General features: G+C 44.6%; 1 protein-coding gene across 5 annotated transcripts in view; it reads right to left on the bottom strand.

The window, feature by feature from the left end:
- Positions 1-713: 713 nt before the first annotated feature.
- The window catches only part of CFAP221 (cilia and flagella associated protein 221), a 104578-nt gene continuing 86476 nt past the window's right edge, over positions 714-18815 (bottom strand). For all 5 annotated transcript variants that reach the window (XM_007091153.3, XM_042994264.1, XM_007091154.3 and 2 more), the window contains 5 exons: positions 16711-16869; positions 15056-15147; positions 9305-9397; positions 6113-6208; positions 714-1003 (listed from right to left, as the gene is read on the bottom strand). In XM_007091153.3, coding sequence (XP_007091215.1) covers positions 895-1003; positions 6113-6208; positions 9305-9397; positions 15056-15147; positions 16711-16869 — 549 coding nt within the window. In that variant the 3' untranslated portion in view covers positions 714-894. The remainder of the gene's footprint in view (positions 1004-6112; positions 6209-9304; positions 9398-15055; positions 15148-16710; positions 16870-18815) is intronic.

Here is an 18815-nt window from a genome sequence, read left to right on the forward strand (position 1 = left end):
TGAATTGCCTCAAACACACTGTAGGTCCTGCCCCTAAAGAGTTTTGGTTTCATGATGGAAAGACAAATCCCAGAAAAAATGTCAGAATTAATGAGCTAATGAAGAGCTCTTTTAAAACGGTACATAGAGTCTGATAACAGCTTCGCACAGAAAGAGGAATGTAGGGAATACATCCAAATATACTTGGATAATGATGGGTTGTTATAACCCAAATGTCATCAGTCTTACCAGCTTCTGCAAATGAATGGCGTCATGTTAACAAACACAAGCAAAACCAAAGACCCACACAATCAAAAGGTTTTCGCTGATGCCTTCACAGAGCCTCCCGACCCCTTGGCAGTGACCTTTTGCCTCAGGTGTTTCTTAGCGTTTCCAGAGGGATCGTTTCCAGTTGCTTCCAAACCAGTCTGCACGCTTGGGTGGCTCACTGTGTCCCCTCCGTTTTCCAGCCCCTGCTCGCTAGTGTGTGCCGTCCCACAGATGCTTGGGGAGCGAGGGTCCTCACCAAGGCTGTGACACTCAGGGGCCGCGGAGGTGAGCAAGCAGCCCTGCTCTGAACCCTCCTACCTCCGGCCCCAGGCACCACACCTCCAAAAAGGCTCTCAGGAACACCGGATAGCCCCGGCTCTTGGTCTCGGCATGGTGGCCCACGACTTACTCAGGAAGTCTGTGCCAGCACGAAATCTCGCACCGAGAAGCTTCCGACACCGTCATCCCACCAGTGACGTTTTATTTTTGAAAGGAAAGATCATTACTTAAAAATATATACACCGTCCACATTCCGATTTTATCCTCTAGGAAGTTTAACTCCAAAGATGGCTGGGATGCAAGTGGACACAGAGGACCACGGTGACGGGCGGAAAGTCGACGGAAGGAACTGACCTCCTGGAGGTTTTATCCTAGAATCAGGTACGAGTTGAGAGCTTTGTTCTGCAGAAGCTTCATCTCCTCCAGCACCTTTTCTCCCGCCTTCTCCTCTGGCTGTGCTTGTTCTTTGGCCTCTCTGCATATCAAACACCCAACAAGGACACATCAGGGCATTTGGTAACAGCTCCAGTCACCACCTCCCATCCCCCCACGCCCTTCTGCTGGCTCGGGGATAGCGCGGTGAAGGCTGGACGACTTGTTTTACATGTTTTTATACACGATTGATAGCATATATGTATATATGTACACACACATCTCAATGTACATAAACGTGTATGTATAACTACATGTATATATAAAAAACTATATTTAGCGATAATTTAGTTACCAGTGAAAACACTTGGCCGATAAGTGATGCAAACCTGGCTTCCGATCTTAGCTACACGCGTTTCTTAGCATGGCCAAGTTCCCTAATTCAGGCTCCGTTTCCAGACATACAGACAGTGGGAATTCCCACCTCCCAATATTGTCGAGGTGAAATGAGAAATTACTCCTAGACATCTTAGTATGATGTCTTCTGAATGCTCAGGAAGTGTTAGACGCTTCCTCACGTTTGTGAATGAAGCAGACACATAATATCTCCGACTCTGATGACGGCTCCAGAAGCGGGGGAATCAAGAGGGAGGGTTCTGCATCTGGATCAAGTGATGGCTCGTGTGGAGCCCAGACTTTGGCTGGGCATGGCAAGGGGGTTGCTGGGTAGAAGTTTCCAAATGTCTGGCAAGGAAAGACCCAAGTGCATTTGGTTGAAAGGACAGATGTCTGAGGATGGTGAGCTCAGCTAGATGATGTGCCTAGTTAGGAAAATACGATATAAACTCAAGTGTTTCTGGAACATTTTCTAAACAGGGTGAAATGTAAAGTTCTGACAAATGCCTGGCAGTTTTGAGAAAGCAGAAATATCTGAAAATGAAGAATTAAAATGTTCCCTGATGCACGTCATAAAAATATTAATCGGTATCATTTAATGGAATCAATCTTAGGGGCGGTGCCTGGGTGGCTCAGTTGGTTGAGTGTCCAACTCTTGATTCGGCTCAGGTCATGATCCCAGGGTCGTGGGGTCAAGCCCCACATTGGGTTCCGTGCTGAGCGTGGAGCCTGCTTGAGATTCTCTCTCTCTGTCTCTCTCTCTCTCTCTCTCTCTTGCTCCCTCTGTCCCTCTCCCCTGCTCATGCTCTCTCTCTAATAAAAAAATTAAAACATTTAAATATATAGGTCTGTCTCCCTATCTTTATTAGTAAAGATACTAATGGTCGAGTGATACTATGAAAATCTCAGAAGTGTCAAATGATGTATCAGCAACTGAAGTCACCCTCACAGTTTCGTGGACATTTTGCATGATTCCCCTTAGGGGGGTCCTGAGCAGGCTGAGATCACCACGAGGGCAGCAAAGAACCTCTCAGGGTAATTACAGCTGTTGAGGGAGAACACATGATTCTTTGCATCCCTGAAAACAGAATTTTCCAGAGACCAAACAGATAGCAGTCCTTATGGGAAATTATACACCATGGATGTGTTCTTTTCATTCTGTCTACCTCCTGGTTGTGTGTGTGTGTGTGTGTGTGTGTGTGTGTGTGTGTGACAGTGAGGACGCTGGCAGCTTCTGCCTGAGGTTGAAGAGGTGAGGAGAAGGAACAAGTAGGGACAGAGAAGACAAAAGAGCACAGGATAATGCTTGATACGAGCTGAAGAGAACCTGTGAATCAATGAACTTTCTAAAACCGTCTATGGGCTATCAACCTGTTGGAATAGTCTTCAGCCAATAAAATGATGATCACGTTGATAATTTTGCCATGGGAAAACATGTACATACAATAATGTAAACAGAAAAATAGGTGAATTGAAAATGCCATGACATGTCTATTGAAAGTGGGTCGAATGTTCTTGTATTTTTTAAGGTCTTTTTTGAAGTTTATTCATTTATTTTTGAGAGAGAGAGAAAACATCTCTCACCCCTACATCTGTGTTTTTTTAAAAAAATTAGAAGCTAATGTGATGTGCAGAAATGTTTAGAGGTCACTCTTAGTTTATTTTTGTGGTAAAGCAGCTGAAATATGTAAAAAAATACCACTTTGGGTGAATATATAAAGTAATAACTTCTGTTTCATTTAATAATAATTTGATAATCAGGTGGCATTCAACATTTGCTCTGTAGTATAAAAGGTGAAAAACCACATTTAAGAGCACATGAGCAGAGAGGTATTACATATTACTCCATTCGTGTGGCAAGTCATTATTTGTCCAGGGGCAAGTTTTAAAATAGAAAAAAAGGGGCGCCTGGGTGGCTCAGTGGGCTGAATGTCCGACTTCCGCTCAGATCATGATCTCGAGGTCTCTAAGTTCAAGCCCCACAGCGGGTGCTGTGCTGACAGCTCAGAGCCTGGAGCCTGCTTTGGATTCTGTGTCTCCCTCTCCCCCACTCTCACTCTGTCTTTCTCTCTCTCAAAAATAAATAAATACTAAAAAAAAAAGAAGAGTCTCTTAAAAAAATAATAAAATAGAGAAAAAAAGGGTTTTATTTAAAACCCTCAGTCAATTGTTTGAAACCTGAAACAAATGTAGTGCAAAGAGCATCTGTTTGTTGAGGTACACGAGGTTTGACATGTTCCGTTGTGTAAGATGATATTTCATTGGCAATTGACCAAAGCAGGCTCACTGAAATTCTATTTAACATTTTTCTACCTTAAATTTCCTTTTCCTAGAAACTGCTAAAAAATTTTCCGAGGAGTGTTGGTTTCTGTAGGCCTCTGAAACCATCACAAACAGGCCAAAGGAACCCCATACTAAGACATGTGGGGGGCGGGGTGGGTGTTAGTTCCTTTAAAAAAAGGCAAGGCCTCCCAAAACATTCCAAAGTTCCAAGACACACTGAGAAACTTATAACGTATCTAAGAAAGGGTAATTATCCTTAATGTACAAGAGACACAGAAATAAACGACAAACAGATAAATGCTTCTGGCAAAAAAGGCAAAGCAAGCCCCTCGTTAAAGAAGAAAAATAGGGTGATAATATCAGCCTGGGAAACTATGTAACATCACTTGTACACACAGAAGTTAAAATGAAGACAATGAGAAGGTCTTTTTTTAAATCTATCCTATTGCTAAAGAAGAAAAGAAAAATGATAGTTTTCCATGTTATTCAGGGCATTTGAATGTGGGCAGTCCTGACCTCTGCTGATGGAACTCTGAATGACAATTAGACTATATACAGTGATTCTCAATATGCAGTATGGAGTAAGCATGGAAATTTACTACGGCACAGTTGCTAACAGCAGAACACTGACAACTCAGAAGACAGTTAAATAACTTATGGTGGAATACAATGTCTACCTATATTTATAAATATATGTTTATGGTAGATTGATAAATAAAAGTGCAGAAGATGAAACATTATGAATAATATGTTAAATGTTATTAAAACATAAGTATATAATCAATATAATTATGTTAATATATATTAACATATATAATGAATAATATAGATATTAAATAAGTAAATATTTGGAAGACCGTACATCAGAATGTACAAGTTACTGTCTCTGGTGGTATTATTGTTTTTATTTTTTGTATTTTCTGATTTTTTAATAACAAAAAGGCATTTTTAAATTATTTATTTTTATCTTTATTATTCTTTTTTTAAATCTGTCTTTATTTTTGAGAGAGAGACAGAGCACGAGAAGCAGAGGAGCAGAGAGAGAGGGAGACGCAGATTCTGAAGCACGTTCCAGGCTCTGAGCTGTCAGCACAGAGCCCAACGCAGGGCTTGAACTCACGGAAGCGAGTTCATGACCTGAGCCGAAGTCAGACACTTAACTGAGCCACCCAGGCGCCCCTATTTTTATTTTTTAATGTTTATTTATTTATTGAGAGAGAGGGAGAGAGAAACCACATTTGAGAGAGCAGGGGAGAGGCAGAGAGAGAGAAAGAATCCCAGGCAGGCTCTGCGCTGTCAGCACAGAGCCTGACATGGGACTCGAACCCACAGACTGTGAGATTGTGACTGGAGCCAAAATCAAGAGTCAGATGTCTGACTGAGCCATCCATACACCCCAAAAAGGCATTTTTTAAAAGAAAAAAAGACATTTTAAACAATATTTTTATGTTTATTTATTTATTTATTTATTTATTTATTTTTTAATTTATTTTTTTTTTTCAACGTTTTTTATTTTATTTTTGGGACAGAGAGAGAGACAGAGCATGAACGGGGGAGGGGCAGAGAGAGAGGGAGACACAGAATCGGAAACAGGCTCCAGGCTCCGAGCCATCAGCCCAGAGCCTGACGCGGGGCTCGAACTCACGGACCGCGAGATCGTGACCTGGCTGAAGTCGGCCGCTCAACCGACTGCGCCACCCAGGCGCCCCTATGTTTATTTATTTTTGACAGAGAAAGAGAGCGAGAGAGAGCGGGGGAGGGGCAGAGAGAAAGGGAGACACAGAGTCTGAAGCAGGCTTCAGGCTCTGAGCCGTCAGCACAAAGCCTAACTCCGGGCTTGAACTTGCGCATGGTGAGAGCATGACCTGAGCTGAAGTCGGACGCCCAACCGACTGAGCCACCCAGGCGCCCCAAAAGAAAAACATTTTAAAAGCATACTTGGAATTTCAAACTTATAAACCATATGAACTATATCAGGTTATTTCCATTACAAAACTGTTCACCGAAACTAATGTTTTGAGGGATGACGATGTTTGCTTAGCTCTTTGGCCCCTGATGGAGAGGCGAAGGGAAACATTAACGTTTGCTGAGCGTATTAGCTCCCATCAAGCAACTGGCGAGACGTCCTCTCGTTGGTGTCTCACTTAATCCTCACGCCGTCTGTGAGGGACACTATGTTCCGCACGGTATAAACTAGGAACCCGAAGCTCAGTTACTGAGGTTAAGTGACATGGCTGGAGATCTCACGTGTAACACATGGTGGGGCTGAGACGTGGCTACAGGTGCCCCCCCCCCCCCAAACACACCTCTGAAATGAGATGATAAGCAAATGGAAAAATTGGATTCAGTTCTTAAATGTTCACTTACCAACCACATTTGAGGGCACGTAATTGTGCATAAACTAAGATATGTGCAAATCTCTCTTTTTTAAGCCTGAGGTATTTCGATTCGGACAACGTGACAATCATGCACTTCATATAGGACACATTCGATCGGAAGGCTGCCCCTTCCTAAGCATAAATCATCTACTTACTTCTCCTTTTTGGTGTCCTTGTGGTCCAAGATAGGGAATTCTGCTTCAATTATTTCTGGAGTCAGTATAACTTCTACATTCTGTTCGCAGAGCTCACTGAAAAGGGAGAAGATGCTTAGCTGGCATGGATTTTCCTTCCCAAAATAAAATAGAGAAATATTCTGATCGTTTAAGAGTTACGTAATTCTTGTGGCTTTCAAGGTTAGTTCTACCCACTTTTGTTGAGTGTATGTTAAGAGAAGCATAAGGCTGGGGCGCCTGGCTGGCTCAATCAGTTGAGCGTCCGACTCTTGCTTTCAGCTCTGGCCATGATCTTAACGGTCATGAAACTGAGCCGTGGAGCTTGCCTGAGATTCTCTCTCCCTCTCTCTCTGCCCCTCCCCTGCTTGCCTGTGTACTCTCTCTCTCTTTCTCAAAATAAATAAAGTTAAAAAAAAAAGAGTAGCATATAGCTGATAAATTGCTTTCCACCCAAAAACAATGGTAGGAATCATTATTTATAAGCAGAGAATAAAAGGGAATTTTTATTTTTTTTATTTATTTTTTTAATTTTTTTAACGTTTATTTATTTTTGAGACAGAGAGAGACAGAGCATGAACAGGGGAGGGGCAGAGAGAGAGGGAGACACAGAATCTGAAACGGGCTCCAGGCTCCGAGCTGTCAGCACAGAGCCCGATGTGGGGCTCGAACCCACGGACCGCGAGATCGTGACCTGAGCCGAAGTCGGACGCTTAACCGACCGAGCCACCCAGGCGCCCCAAAAGGGAATTTTTAAAGTGAGGTTACAGAATTCATATTCTTTTCAAGTGCACGTTTGAAAATGTGTACCAGTCTTGACCATATCTTACACCAAAATGAAAGCCTGAATGATTTCAATCTTCTGATATTAGTCACAGTATGTTCTCTGGCCACCATGGAATTCAAGTAGAAACCAGTGAGAAGATAACTAAAAAATCCACAATTGCTTTAAAAATGAAATAATATAGGGATGCCTGGGTGGCTCAGTTGGTTGGGTATCCAATTTTGGCTCAGGTCATGGTGTCCCAGTTCGTAAGTTCAAGCCCCATGTCAAGCTCTGTGATGACAGCTCAGAGCCTGGAGCCTGCTTCGGATTCTGTGTCTCCCTGTCTCTCTGCACCTCCTGAGCTCGTGCTCTGCTTCTCTCTCTCTCTCTCTCAAAAATAAATAAACATTAAAAATTTTTTAAATGAAATAATATATGGGAAGGCAAGCTGGTGCAGCCATTCTGGAAAACAGTATGGAGGTTCTTCAAAAAGCTAAACAGAGAACTACCCTACGACCCAGCAATTGCACTATTAGGCATTTATCCACGGGATACAGCTGTGCTGTTTCAAAGGGACACATGCACCCCCATGTTTATAGCAGCACTATCAACAGTAGCCAAAGTATGGAAAGAGCCCAACTGTCCATCGATGGATGAATGGATAGAGAAGATGTGGTATATATATACAATGGAGTATTACTCAGCAATCAAAAAGAATGAAATCTTGCCATTTGCAACTACATGGATGGAATTGGAGGGTATTATGCTAAGTGAAATTAGTTAGAGAAAGACAAATATCATCTGACTTCACTCATATGAGGACTTTAAAACACAGAACAGATGAACACAAGGGAAGGGAAACAAAAATAACATAAAAACAGGGAGGGGGACAAAACAGAAAGGTTACAGGAAGGGTTGTGGGGGGGGGATGGGCTAAATGGGTAAGGGGCACTAAGGAATCTACTCCTGAAATCATTGTTGCACTATATGCTAACTAATTTGGATGTAAATTTAGAAAAATAAAAAATAAAACAAGTTAAAAAAAAACAACAACAGAAACGTCATTCAGCAGTAGTAGACAGAAGTGTCATAGCAAGTTTCTGTTGTGGAAAGTACCCTCGAAAGCCACAAAAGCTGTTCCAGTCCCATATGATTGAAAACTCACGATTCCTAAGCAGCCACAGGCGGGTGCTCTGCAAACATCATCTTCTTGTGAGCAGTTTCCTGTCTCTAAGATGGGGATGACGGCGAGACCTCATCGTGGGGGGTAGATGAGACTGCGTGCAAGGTGCTGTGCCCGATACACAGGTAGTGCTTTAAATGTTTGTTATAATTACCACCCCCGTCATCGGCATCGGCATTATCGCCTATAATTTTGACAACTTGCGTGAAATAGATACTCTTATTCTCATTTCACAGATGCGGACACTGGGTCACGACAGTCCCCGCATCAGTGCTGAGTGGAGGGACAGCTAAGTTTTGGCCTGCTGGGCATCTCCCCGTGGCCTCTGAACCTCGGGCAGATGCGTGCCATCCCGCCCTGGCTGCAGCGTCCTCACCGATGCCCGCAGGCAGTGGTTTGAATGGACAAGACTTCAACCTTCCCATTCAGACCTGGGTTCAGTTTCAAATGCTCAGGTACTGCCAAATGTCACTGCGTGTGGGCAGGTCTGAGAACTAGATGCGCGCCTCAGATATTTAGGATTTCACTAATGGATTATTTACATGTAAGAATGTTGACATGGGCACAATGACAGAAGATTCAAGGATGTATTTCTACCGGCTGTTGGACGCTCACCAGTAAAATCAAACTTAAGCGCCTTGGTTTGGGGCCTATAGTTGTATTTTTTTAATTAAATTTTTTTTTTTTTTTTACTTTAGAGTGAGAGTGTGAGGTGGGGGAGGAGGGGTAGAGAGAAAGACAGAGAGAGAATCTTAAACAGGCTTCACGCTCAGCGTGGAGGCTGATGCAGGGCTCAGCTCGATCCCACAACCCTGGGATCATGACCTGGGCGGAACTCAGGAGTTGGATGCTTAACCAACTGAGCCACCCAGGCACCCCCTTTTCTTTATTTTAGAGGACCCTATTGTTTTTTATGCCTCTCCAAATCCTATCCTTTTTCAAGTACTAACCCAAGTTCACATGACCACTGAAGGCTTCCAAGCCCACTTAGCACCACCTCTACTCTCTGGCTCCTTTGAGCTCCAGGGGCACCTAAAGATCAGCAAATGTGAGGCCGCAGAGACTGTCCATTCCCGACCGTGAATTCAGCATGTTATCCCCTAGGGAGGCCTGAACTCCTCTGGGTTGCAAGCTCGGACACCGTGTGCTCTTCTGAAATCTCTCACGGCACCTGGCATATTTTTGTGACACAGACCACATGAGAAGCCAAAGGCAAAAAAAGTACCGTTCTGCTGTTTCCAATCTGTCTTCTTCTGGTAGGGCCTCAAGAACGCCGGGGGCATTTATAGGAAGCATAACGGAATTGAAGGGATCACATCTGTGGAGGAATCACACAGGCAGCCAGGATAAATGCTCGCATTCACAGTCTTGGAATGCCGACATAACTTTCTAAAACACTTTTACTTTGCCACAGGGGAGGACTTTACCCTTCTGTCCTTCGCTCCTGAACACCCCCCATGTTTCCCTACAGACAAAGGCAGCAGGTGCAACAGGTAAGTAAAATCCATGAGAATGCGGCCCAACAAGCCATTTCCCAGAGTTTAGAAACAGAACTTTCAAGCTGGTAGTGTCTAAAATAATGTCATTTCCTGGGGGGCCTGGGGTGAAATTTAGATAGCTCACTTTTCAATTCCTAATATTTCCCCCCATCTTTACAGTCTCCCTTTATTGTTCTATTCAATTTCAGACCTTCCTCCAACCCCCTTATATATTGCTTGGTATTATATACTTAGAGCTTTATATAAAAATTCCCGGGTATCGAGCACATTAAAATATTTAAAAAAGGGAGAAAAAATATTGTTATTTTAGAGGTTGGCAACAGAATTCTGTTTCAAGATGGTAGAGGCATTTGCTTTTTTTCTTTCCTTTGGTCTCAATTACTTAAAAACCTTTAAAAATTGAACGCACAACAAAGAGGAAGAGAAAAAACATACGTGGGGTAAACGTTTTCAACAGTTTTCTGGAGTAAGTTTCTGGAGGCTGGGAAGAGTGTTGTCTCATGAAAAAGTACACAGTGACAGAGCGTAGAAAACGCAGGAAGGAAACCGGCCTCCTACAAACCCTAGAGAGGTTGTGGGCTGATGGTGAGACAGGAGGCAGGCACGGAAAAACAGGGGATTAACTGAAGCCTCCTTGGCATGTGCACCTATGTCTTTGAAATAAGCTTTTTTCTCTTTGTTTTTTTTTTTTTTTCCTGTGCAAAAATGCACCTGCTTGCCAAGTGTAGAGAATGAATCAAACTAGGGCATATAGCTTTGCAGCTGTATAAAAGAGTGAGGAAGAGATCTATAAACTAATATGCAGCAATTTTCAGGAGATATTTTTTATAAGCAAAAAAAGCAACGTGCAGTAGAGCATATCTAGTGTGGCACTTTTTGTATAAGGCAGAAGGGGAAATGAGAAAAAATATATATATTCTGCTTAGCATTAGAAAAACTGTGAATATGAGTCAGAAGACAGAGCTGGTTACTGACAAGGATGGGAGGGAGGTGGCCAGCATGGATACTTCTCTAAGTGTGCCTTTTTGTATAGTTTTGAATTTGGAAAGCATGTCATTATTCTACATATTAAAAAAAAATAATGAGATTAAATCTATCACAGAGGGAAGCGGGAAAACCCCAAAGTGAAAGCAAACTGAAGCAAATAATATTTCACATGAATTCCACAATCACAGTAGAGGGAAAGAGAGAAAGAAAGAGGAAGAGGGAAGGAAAAAAGAAAGAAAAAGAAGAAGGAAAGGAAGGAAGGAAGGAAGGAAGGAAGGGGAAAAGGGAAAAGAAAGAACTAATCTAAGAAACTTAGAAATGTAGTAGTTGACTGTCCGGTCACAGTTTTGGTGGGATGTGGGTATAGGGGAAACTGAAGATAAACCTGAACTCTATTTATGATGCTTGTTTATTGAAATGGTTATCGGTGAAGCAATTCTGAAACTATTTTGGACGTACTAGGGAACAGAGTAATGAGTAAGTATGTTGGGAGCCAAGGTTCTCACAGCAGAAGGGACATATAAATACAGAATGCGGGATAGCAGGCAATAACTTTATGGGTAGGACTGGAGTTACAAGCATTGCTGCGAATCCATAATTTCTAAAATGTGTGTACGTGTGTGTGTGCATGTGTGTATTTCCCCACCTACACTCCCTGGCGAGTCTGCTGAGAAGGCCAAGGAACAAACCCTCCAAGTAGCAATGTGAACCCCCAGCCCTCAGGTGTTGGGTTTTAACACCATTTCTTACTAAAGGGAACCTGGGTGCTACCACCAGGGATTCGTCCTATCTACTGACTTCATGACAAAGGTCCTAACTGACAAGCCCACTGACTGCCAGTGTCGCAGGGGATTCCAGACGGGAAGAGGTGCTGAGAAGTGGAGAGCCCAGATGCCTCTCTCCAGAGTGCGAGCCGGTCTGGGAACACAGCCAGGCAAGCATTTCTCATAAGACCAAACGTACCTGATTTTTAAATTCTGAGACTGTGTTTCTTTAACTTTTTTGTGTGTATTAATATGTTCTTCTGGAATTGAAATGGTGGAGACAGTAGATGGTGGTTGGGCTCTTTGTTTTGCTTTGCTTGGTTTTGTTTTTTTTTTTTAATTTTTTTTTTTAACGTTTATTTATTTTTGAGACAGAGAGAGACAGAGCATGAACGGGGGAGGGGCAGAGAGAGAGGGAGACACAGAATCGGAAGCAGGCTCCAGGCTCTGAGCCATCAGCCCAGAGCCCGACGTGGGGCTCGAACTCACGGACCGCGAGGTTGTGACCCGGGCTGAAGTCGGACACTTAACCGACTGAGCCACCCAGGCTCCCGCTTTGCTTGGTTTTAATGCCTTTCTTGGCAAAGCAAAACTCGGACGGCTCTAAAAACGGTTCTCAGAATTCTTCTGGACGTTTTACTCGTCTATAAAGTCCGAAAGTTGGGGGCTCCTGGGTGGCTCACTTGGTTAAGCAACCAACTTCGGCTCAGGTCATGATCTCACGGTTCATGAGTCTGAGCCCTATGCGGGACTCTGTGTGGACAGCTCAGAGCCTGGAGCCTGCTTCAGATTCTGTGTGTGTGTCTCTCTCTCTCTGCGCCTCCCCGCTCATGCTTTGTCTGTCTTTCTCAAAAATAAATAAACATTAAAAAGAATTTTTAAAAAATCCAAAAGTTGGGGTGCTACTGAATTAGGTAATTTCTTCTGTTGCTGCTGACTCTCGAGATGTGTATGGAAGTCCTAGAGACTCAACAAATTCGCACTGAATTTATTAAAGAGCAGAGAAGCCAAGCAAGCTTGTTTTGATTAGTATGAATACAAAAATGACTTGAAATAAATAAACAGTAAATAACCATATCGCATGGTCTGACAACAAACAGATAATTCTCAACGGGCAAAAGAAACATCTCATAAGTAATAGGTCATTTATCGAAGCAAAATGACTACAGAGTTGAAGTATCATTAATGGATTTGTAGAAACTTAAAAAAGAATACCATTATTATTTTGTAACTGCCTTTAAAAATAAAAACACGGGGGGCGCCTGGGTGGCTCAGTCGGTTGAGCGTCCGACTTCAGCTCAGGTCACGATCTCGCGGTCCGTGAGTTCTGAGCCCCGCGTCGGGCTCTGGGCTGATGGCTCAGAGCCTGGAGCCTGCTTCCGATTCTGTGTCTCCCTCTCTCTCTCTGCCCCTCCCCCATTCATACTCTGTCTCTCTCTGTCTCAAAAATAAATAAACGTTAAAAAAAATTTTTTTTTTTAAATAAATAAAAACATGGTCTAGAATCTGACATCATGGAAATCCATGATAAGGAAACGTAGAATCCCCTCTTGATTTTATAATCTGTTACGCAATTACGGTTTATTTTGAAACAAACTGGCCCCACAGAGCACCCAGGCACAGAAGTTGAAACCAACAACTCATAGTTGGAGAGTTTTCTTTAATTCATGTAGAGTTCATGTTTAATTCATGGTTAATTCAAGCCCAAGGTAACTGCACTCTGACTGCTTTTTGAAAGAACAACGTCTGGAAATTTTTCCAAGGACATGGGTTTGGAAGAAAAAAAAATAGGATTTTTTTCCCCCCTTAATTCTTGAGACTTCTGCGTGCCGAAAGCTGGTGGACACTTCTTACGATCTATCCATGGGTCATTTTGCTTATTCGGTCTCCTGATGGTACTCCACAGCCAGCTATGCCTGGTTGACTGGTTACCTGGGTGAAGCGTCCCTACCCTACACCAAATGTGTGTCAAGGTGGTGGCAGACCATCGCCATCTGGTGGCAGGAGAGCCAATGCAAGATTTAGTGGCTGGGGGGAGGGCAGAGGGGAGGGTAGAAGGGCCAGGAAGAGTTATTATCAAGGATTGTGCTAGACGCTTCACATCATCGTTTTACTTTGATCCACACAACAGTCCGGGTAGGACACCACTGCTGTCCCCGTTCACAGGTGAGGAAATTATTGCTCAAAGGGCTTCAGTAATAAGTAACTCGCCCAAGGACACAGAGTAGGTGACCCGCTAATGAGTTACAAAGGCAGGTCTCCAAGGGCTCCTCCAAGGCGTTCATTCTCTCTACAGTGCCATCGCTTCTCCTGATTCTGGAAATTTCAGATTTTAAAAACACGCTGAGGTGAAGAACAAAGATGTGGAGTTTATTTTGAGGTGGCTCCAGGATGGATGAAGTACGGAGGAACCCACAGAAAAGGAACTAATATCTTTGAGCCCCAACCAGGTCGCAAATCCTAGGCTGGGTGCTTTTTTTTTTTTGCTTGTTTCCTGTTCATCTCCAGGCAGAGGAGAGTAGCTGAGAAGTGCTAATGAAATAATACAAAAGAAAGAGCATGTGGAAATGCCTGGGGAAGTGTGGCTGAATGTTGCTTAATTCTGAACCAGCCTTTCCTCTGGCAATGAAGGAAGAAGTAAAATTCAGTGGTCTAGAGTCACAAACTGGCTTTCACCGATCCCCTCAAATACCTGGGGAAGGCCGGGAGTCTATCAGGGTCACTGCACATCCAGTGACTCCCTGGTGGGAGTCAAGGGGCATAGTGCTCACCTGTGGATCCTGGATAGTGGCAAAGCTCAGGTTTCCCCCGGGGGGTGGGCTCATTTTGGATCAAAGGACTTGAACGAAAGGTGACTGCCTGCCGATGGCCATCATTGTGAATACTAGTCACATTCACTCACCAATAACCGATTTAACTATGCTTGTAAGAACAGTGGACTAAAGAAGCAAATTCAGGGGCTCAGGAATGGGGTACTGACCAGCCAGAGTCCCAGAGAAAAGGCACCGGACTCCTCGTTTGAGATCTTAGGGCTCTGAAGAGGTGTTAAATAAGCAAACTAGCAAAAAAAACGTGGCTACTCTAGATTTCTTCTTTCTTTGGCCCAACAATATTCTCATCTACCCATTCTGTTTCTGCAGCTGTGGCACCTCACAGGGAACGCCAGGCTGCGGCAGAGAGAGGAGTACACGCTCTAGAATCGGATAGGGAGGGTGTTGAAGGCTCATCTTGGCAATTCAAAAATGTTAAAACCTGGCCATGAATATTTCAGCTGAATTATATGGATTGGTTGTCCACGTTTATTGAAATATGGCCAATCAAAGCATAAGAGACTCTTAAAAACTGAGAACAAACTGAGGGTTGATGGGGGGTGGGAGGGAGGGAAGGGTGGGTGATGGGTATTGAGGAGGGCATCTTTTGGGATGAGCACTGGGTGTTGTATGGAAACCAATTTGACAATAAATTTCATATATTGAAAAAAAAAAGAAATATGGCCAATCAACCACTTGGGACATTCATTTTTTTAACAAGTAGACCTCAATGATGATAATTCAAAATACGTGAATCAGTTATACACATCATCATATTTCTCTAACTAGCAAACTTCCCTCACACACTTCAAGTAGGATTTGATACATTATTGGCATTTAACTTTGAGGATCTTAACCTCTGTGATCCGTGGGGCAAACATGCCCCTGGGAGACACACAGATGAGTTGTGGCTTACCTCTGTGTAGTCGCCATCTTCGAGGTTTCCGGCAGGAATGAGAGGGCCAGGGGCTGGAACTTACGCCAGTTCATTATTCCAGGAATAATGTCCTGTAGGGAGAGCAGGCACAGGATCTGACATGTAAGGGAACTGTGTGGTGAGGTTCAAGTCTAGGAAGGACTTCCGTTTCACTTAACTGGCTTTTTTTGCAGCCTTAGAAGTTAAGTTCCAAAATGTATTTATTTATGCATTTATTTTAAATGTTTATTTTTGAGAGAGACAGCGTGTGAGCAGGGGAGGGGCGGAGAGAGAGGGGGACAGAGGATCCGAAGTGGGCTCTGTGCTGACAGCAGGGAACCTGACATGGGGCTTGGTGCTTGAAATCACAAACCAAGAGATCGTGACCTCAGCTGAAGTCAGATGCTCAACCGATTGAGCCACCCAGGCGCCCCAAGCCCCAAAATGTATAATTTCATGAAGTTTGACTGAAGTGTTCCGAGGTAAAAGACAATTTCTCTAGCAAAGGGCACTACACAATGCTGTATGGAACTTAAGTAGGGGTGAAGGAGACCTTTTCTCCCCCCTGATTCATCAGGCACACAAGAAAATTCTCCTGGTGATGGAGGACAGATCGGACCTTTCAATCTGTTTGGTGAATGTGATGCTAAAGCAATATTCAAAGCGATGGGGGTTCATCAAATGGCATTCCGGGCAGGGCAAAGTGCCTGCAAATGCACAGAGATGCAAAGGAGAGCACTGTCAGGGGACCAACAGCTTGGCTGAGTGCAGGTCTAGATGGGGCCTGGTGGGAAGTGAGTCTGGACAGGCAGGCTGGGCAGGAAGGGCCTAGCCAATGATCGGGGCTCATTGGGGCCGAGCCAATGAGCTCCAGCCGCGCCCTCGGGCAGCAGGGACCACTGAAGGTTATTAAACTGGAAAACAAGACCCGATTTGTGTCAAGGGAAGGTTTCCAGGGAGGGCTGACCGCACAGTCAGTCCGTGGGGTGAAGTAGAAGGAGACTTGCCTGTTGTGTGGGGCACACTGGGGGATCCGGTGATGGGCAGATATGGGGCAGGAAGGAGAGGGAGTGATCAAGGACCACATGGGTCACTGCACAAGAGCATGGAGAACAGAAAGGCAAGTGGGCAGCCCAGGAAGGGGAGGCGGTATGAGGTCTGACTGGCAGAAGCAGGGCAGAGACAATGATCTGAGTTAGGGACTTCTTGACTTTGAAGGGCCTGAGGGCCCCCTTTAAGAGATGTCTCTGGACATTCAGGTCAGGTTGGTCATCTCAGGGGAGAAGGAGTTCTCTGGAGCCTCTCCTGTACTGTGCACTGGTCACATTGCCACCTTGTCCATTCTGATGTTTCTGTACTTGATGAAAGAGGAGGTCAGGTCGTGAGGTTACACCAGGCTCATGACCATCTTCTACATGGTTGAAATAGGAAGAAAATGAATAGTAGTCACAGCTTTCACGGGTAAAAGAGAGTGATAACGTTGAAACAATCGGCCACATGCTGCCTGAGATGTGGGCATGGAGGGGACAAGAGCAGTGCCGGGGCTGTGGCTGCAAACCTTCTTCTTGACTCCAGCTGCGACCCTCTATCCTTGTCCCCTGCCCTTCCCTGCAGCCCAGGGCCAGCCGCGACAGTGAGCCCACCGTTGGCATTACCGTGTGATGAAGAAACTGCTTTTGGGTGAGAGGAATGCTGGACCCCCTGTGGGACTCCTTGATGAACTTGTACTTGGGGTGAGGGCACAGATGGTAATCTATCAAGGTTTCTGCGTAGGTCAGAGGGTGCATCACAGGAAATAATCCTGGGTTGGGATTCTGCAGGAGAGAGACAGAGAGAAAGAGAGAAAAAAATCTCTTTTGTTTACCAGTTTCTAAGACAGGCACAGGCCAGGCGACAGCGAGTGTTGTCCATGGCTCCTGCTAGCACTAACACTCTGGGTCCTCGTCAGCTCGTCTGGGAAAGAGAAGCCGCGGAAGAGACACGTCTTCAAATTGGTAGCAGCCACAGTCATTCATAAATGCCACTTTTCTGGTTCAAGAGCCTCAGTACATGCCATGTAGATTTACTAAGTTCTCGTGGAAACAAGTACAACTGAAATCATAGCTTAAGACAGCTTAAAGTTCTGTATTTATTTCTAAATTTGATGAATTAGGGGACTCTATTAGATAAGCAAACTGGCTTTAAAAAGCAAATAAGCTTCTGGGTTTGAAAACAAAAATAGCTTCTTGAAGACTACTTTAAAGACAAGACAGAAGAGGATGACATTTGATAGATCAGGAAATGTCAACATTTAACATTGTTTTGGTAATGTTTTAATTCAGGAAGGCTCCATTTGGAAGCAGTATCTGGTTTTAAGGGAGATCCTGTTTTTTCCTAATTTTCCAACAGAACTAATGGAGGCCCAGAGCAATTATATCACAATAGGAAAATAGAGAGCCTTTTAATGTCCCTTCTGGGGCTTGTCCAACAAACCCTGCTCTTGTCCTACACAACAATGGAGCTTTTGTCCCTCACGGTTGTTTAATTTCAGATGTTTAAGAACCACTAACTTGACACTTGGTTCTTTTTGTATGCTCATCTGGTTTTTATTTTTTCTTTATTACGTCTATTTTTTATAATTTTTTAATGTTTATTTATTTTTGAGACAGAGGAGCGGAGGAGGGGTGGAGAGAGAGAGGGAGACACATAATCTGAGGCAGGCTCCAGGCTCTGAGCTGTCAGCACAGAGCCTGACATGGGGCTCGAACTCACAAGCTGTGAGATCATGACCTGAGCCGAAGTCGGACGCCCAACCGACTGAGCCACTCAGGAGCCCCTCATGTTTATTTATTTTTGAGAGGGAGAATGTCTGCACAAGCAGGGGAGGGGCAGAGAGAGAGGGAGACACAGAATCCGAGGCAGGTTCCAGGCTCTGAGCTGTCCGCACAGAGCCCGACGCGGGGCTTGAACCCATAAACTGTGAGATCATGACCTGAGCCGGAGTCGGACAGTTGACCGACTGAGCCACCCAGCTGGCCTCTGTTCGTGTGATTTTTAAGGGCATTTTTTTTTTTTTTTTTTTTACAAAACAACAAAATTCCACATGGCTTACAGAAACCCAGTCTCACTGCCAAGCAACAAATGTCTCCCACAAAGAAGAAAATGTAGCTAGCCAGGTGGGGAGGAGGGGGGGAGCCCCAGAGCACCCAGATGTCAGGGGTAGGAGAGCTGGCATCCTCGGTGGTGTACTAATCAAATGTGGCCCAGCCATGAGCACTGCCAAGAGTATATGCTGTTGGTGCAGAGGATGACCTGCAACTAGAGCCAGGGAGAGAGATGCGGAGAGGACCCCTGCCTGAACTGGAGGGTACAAAGGAAGGTGCGGGGCAGGGAGAGGGAAGGTGCCCCCTGGTGGAATCCGCAACACCCACAGCCTTGTAGAAACAAGCAAACCCCTCAGTGAGCAGTTGCGGTTGAAAGAAGAGTTAGGGTACACATCTACATGTATTTTTTTGACAGCAGCAGGTTCTTTTCAGGTCCTTCAAAGCACTGCATGGGGTGGGGGCAGAGACAGAAGAGAATGGGCTCCCGTGGAGCCCAAGGGAAGACCCCTTACCCAGTTAGGGGCCGGAGGGCTGGAAGGGAACAAGTGAAAGTGGGGGCCCTGGCGGGACAAAGCAGGGGAGGTCTGAGAACAAAGAGAAAGGTGGGTGAGGAGGAAAGATAGTAAGGAGGGGGGTGGTGGAGGAAGTGGGGGGCATTTCGTGTTCCATTCAGTGCA

This window comes from Panthera tigris, chromosome C1 (assembly GCF_018350195.1).
Source record: "Panthera tigris isolate Pti1 chromosome C1, P.tigris_Pti1_mat1.1, whole genome shotgun sequence".
Classification (NCBI taxonomy): Eukaryota; Metazoa; Chordata; class Mammalia; order Carnivora; family Felidae; genus Panthera; species Panthera tigris.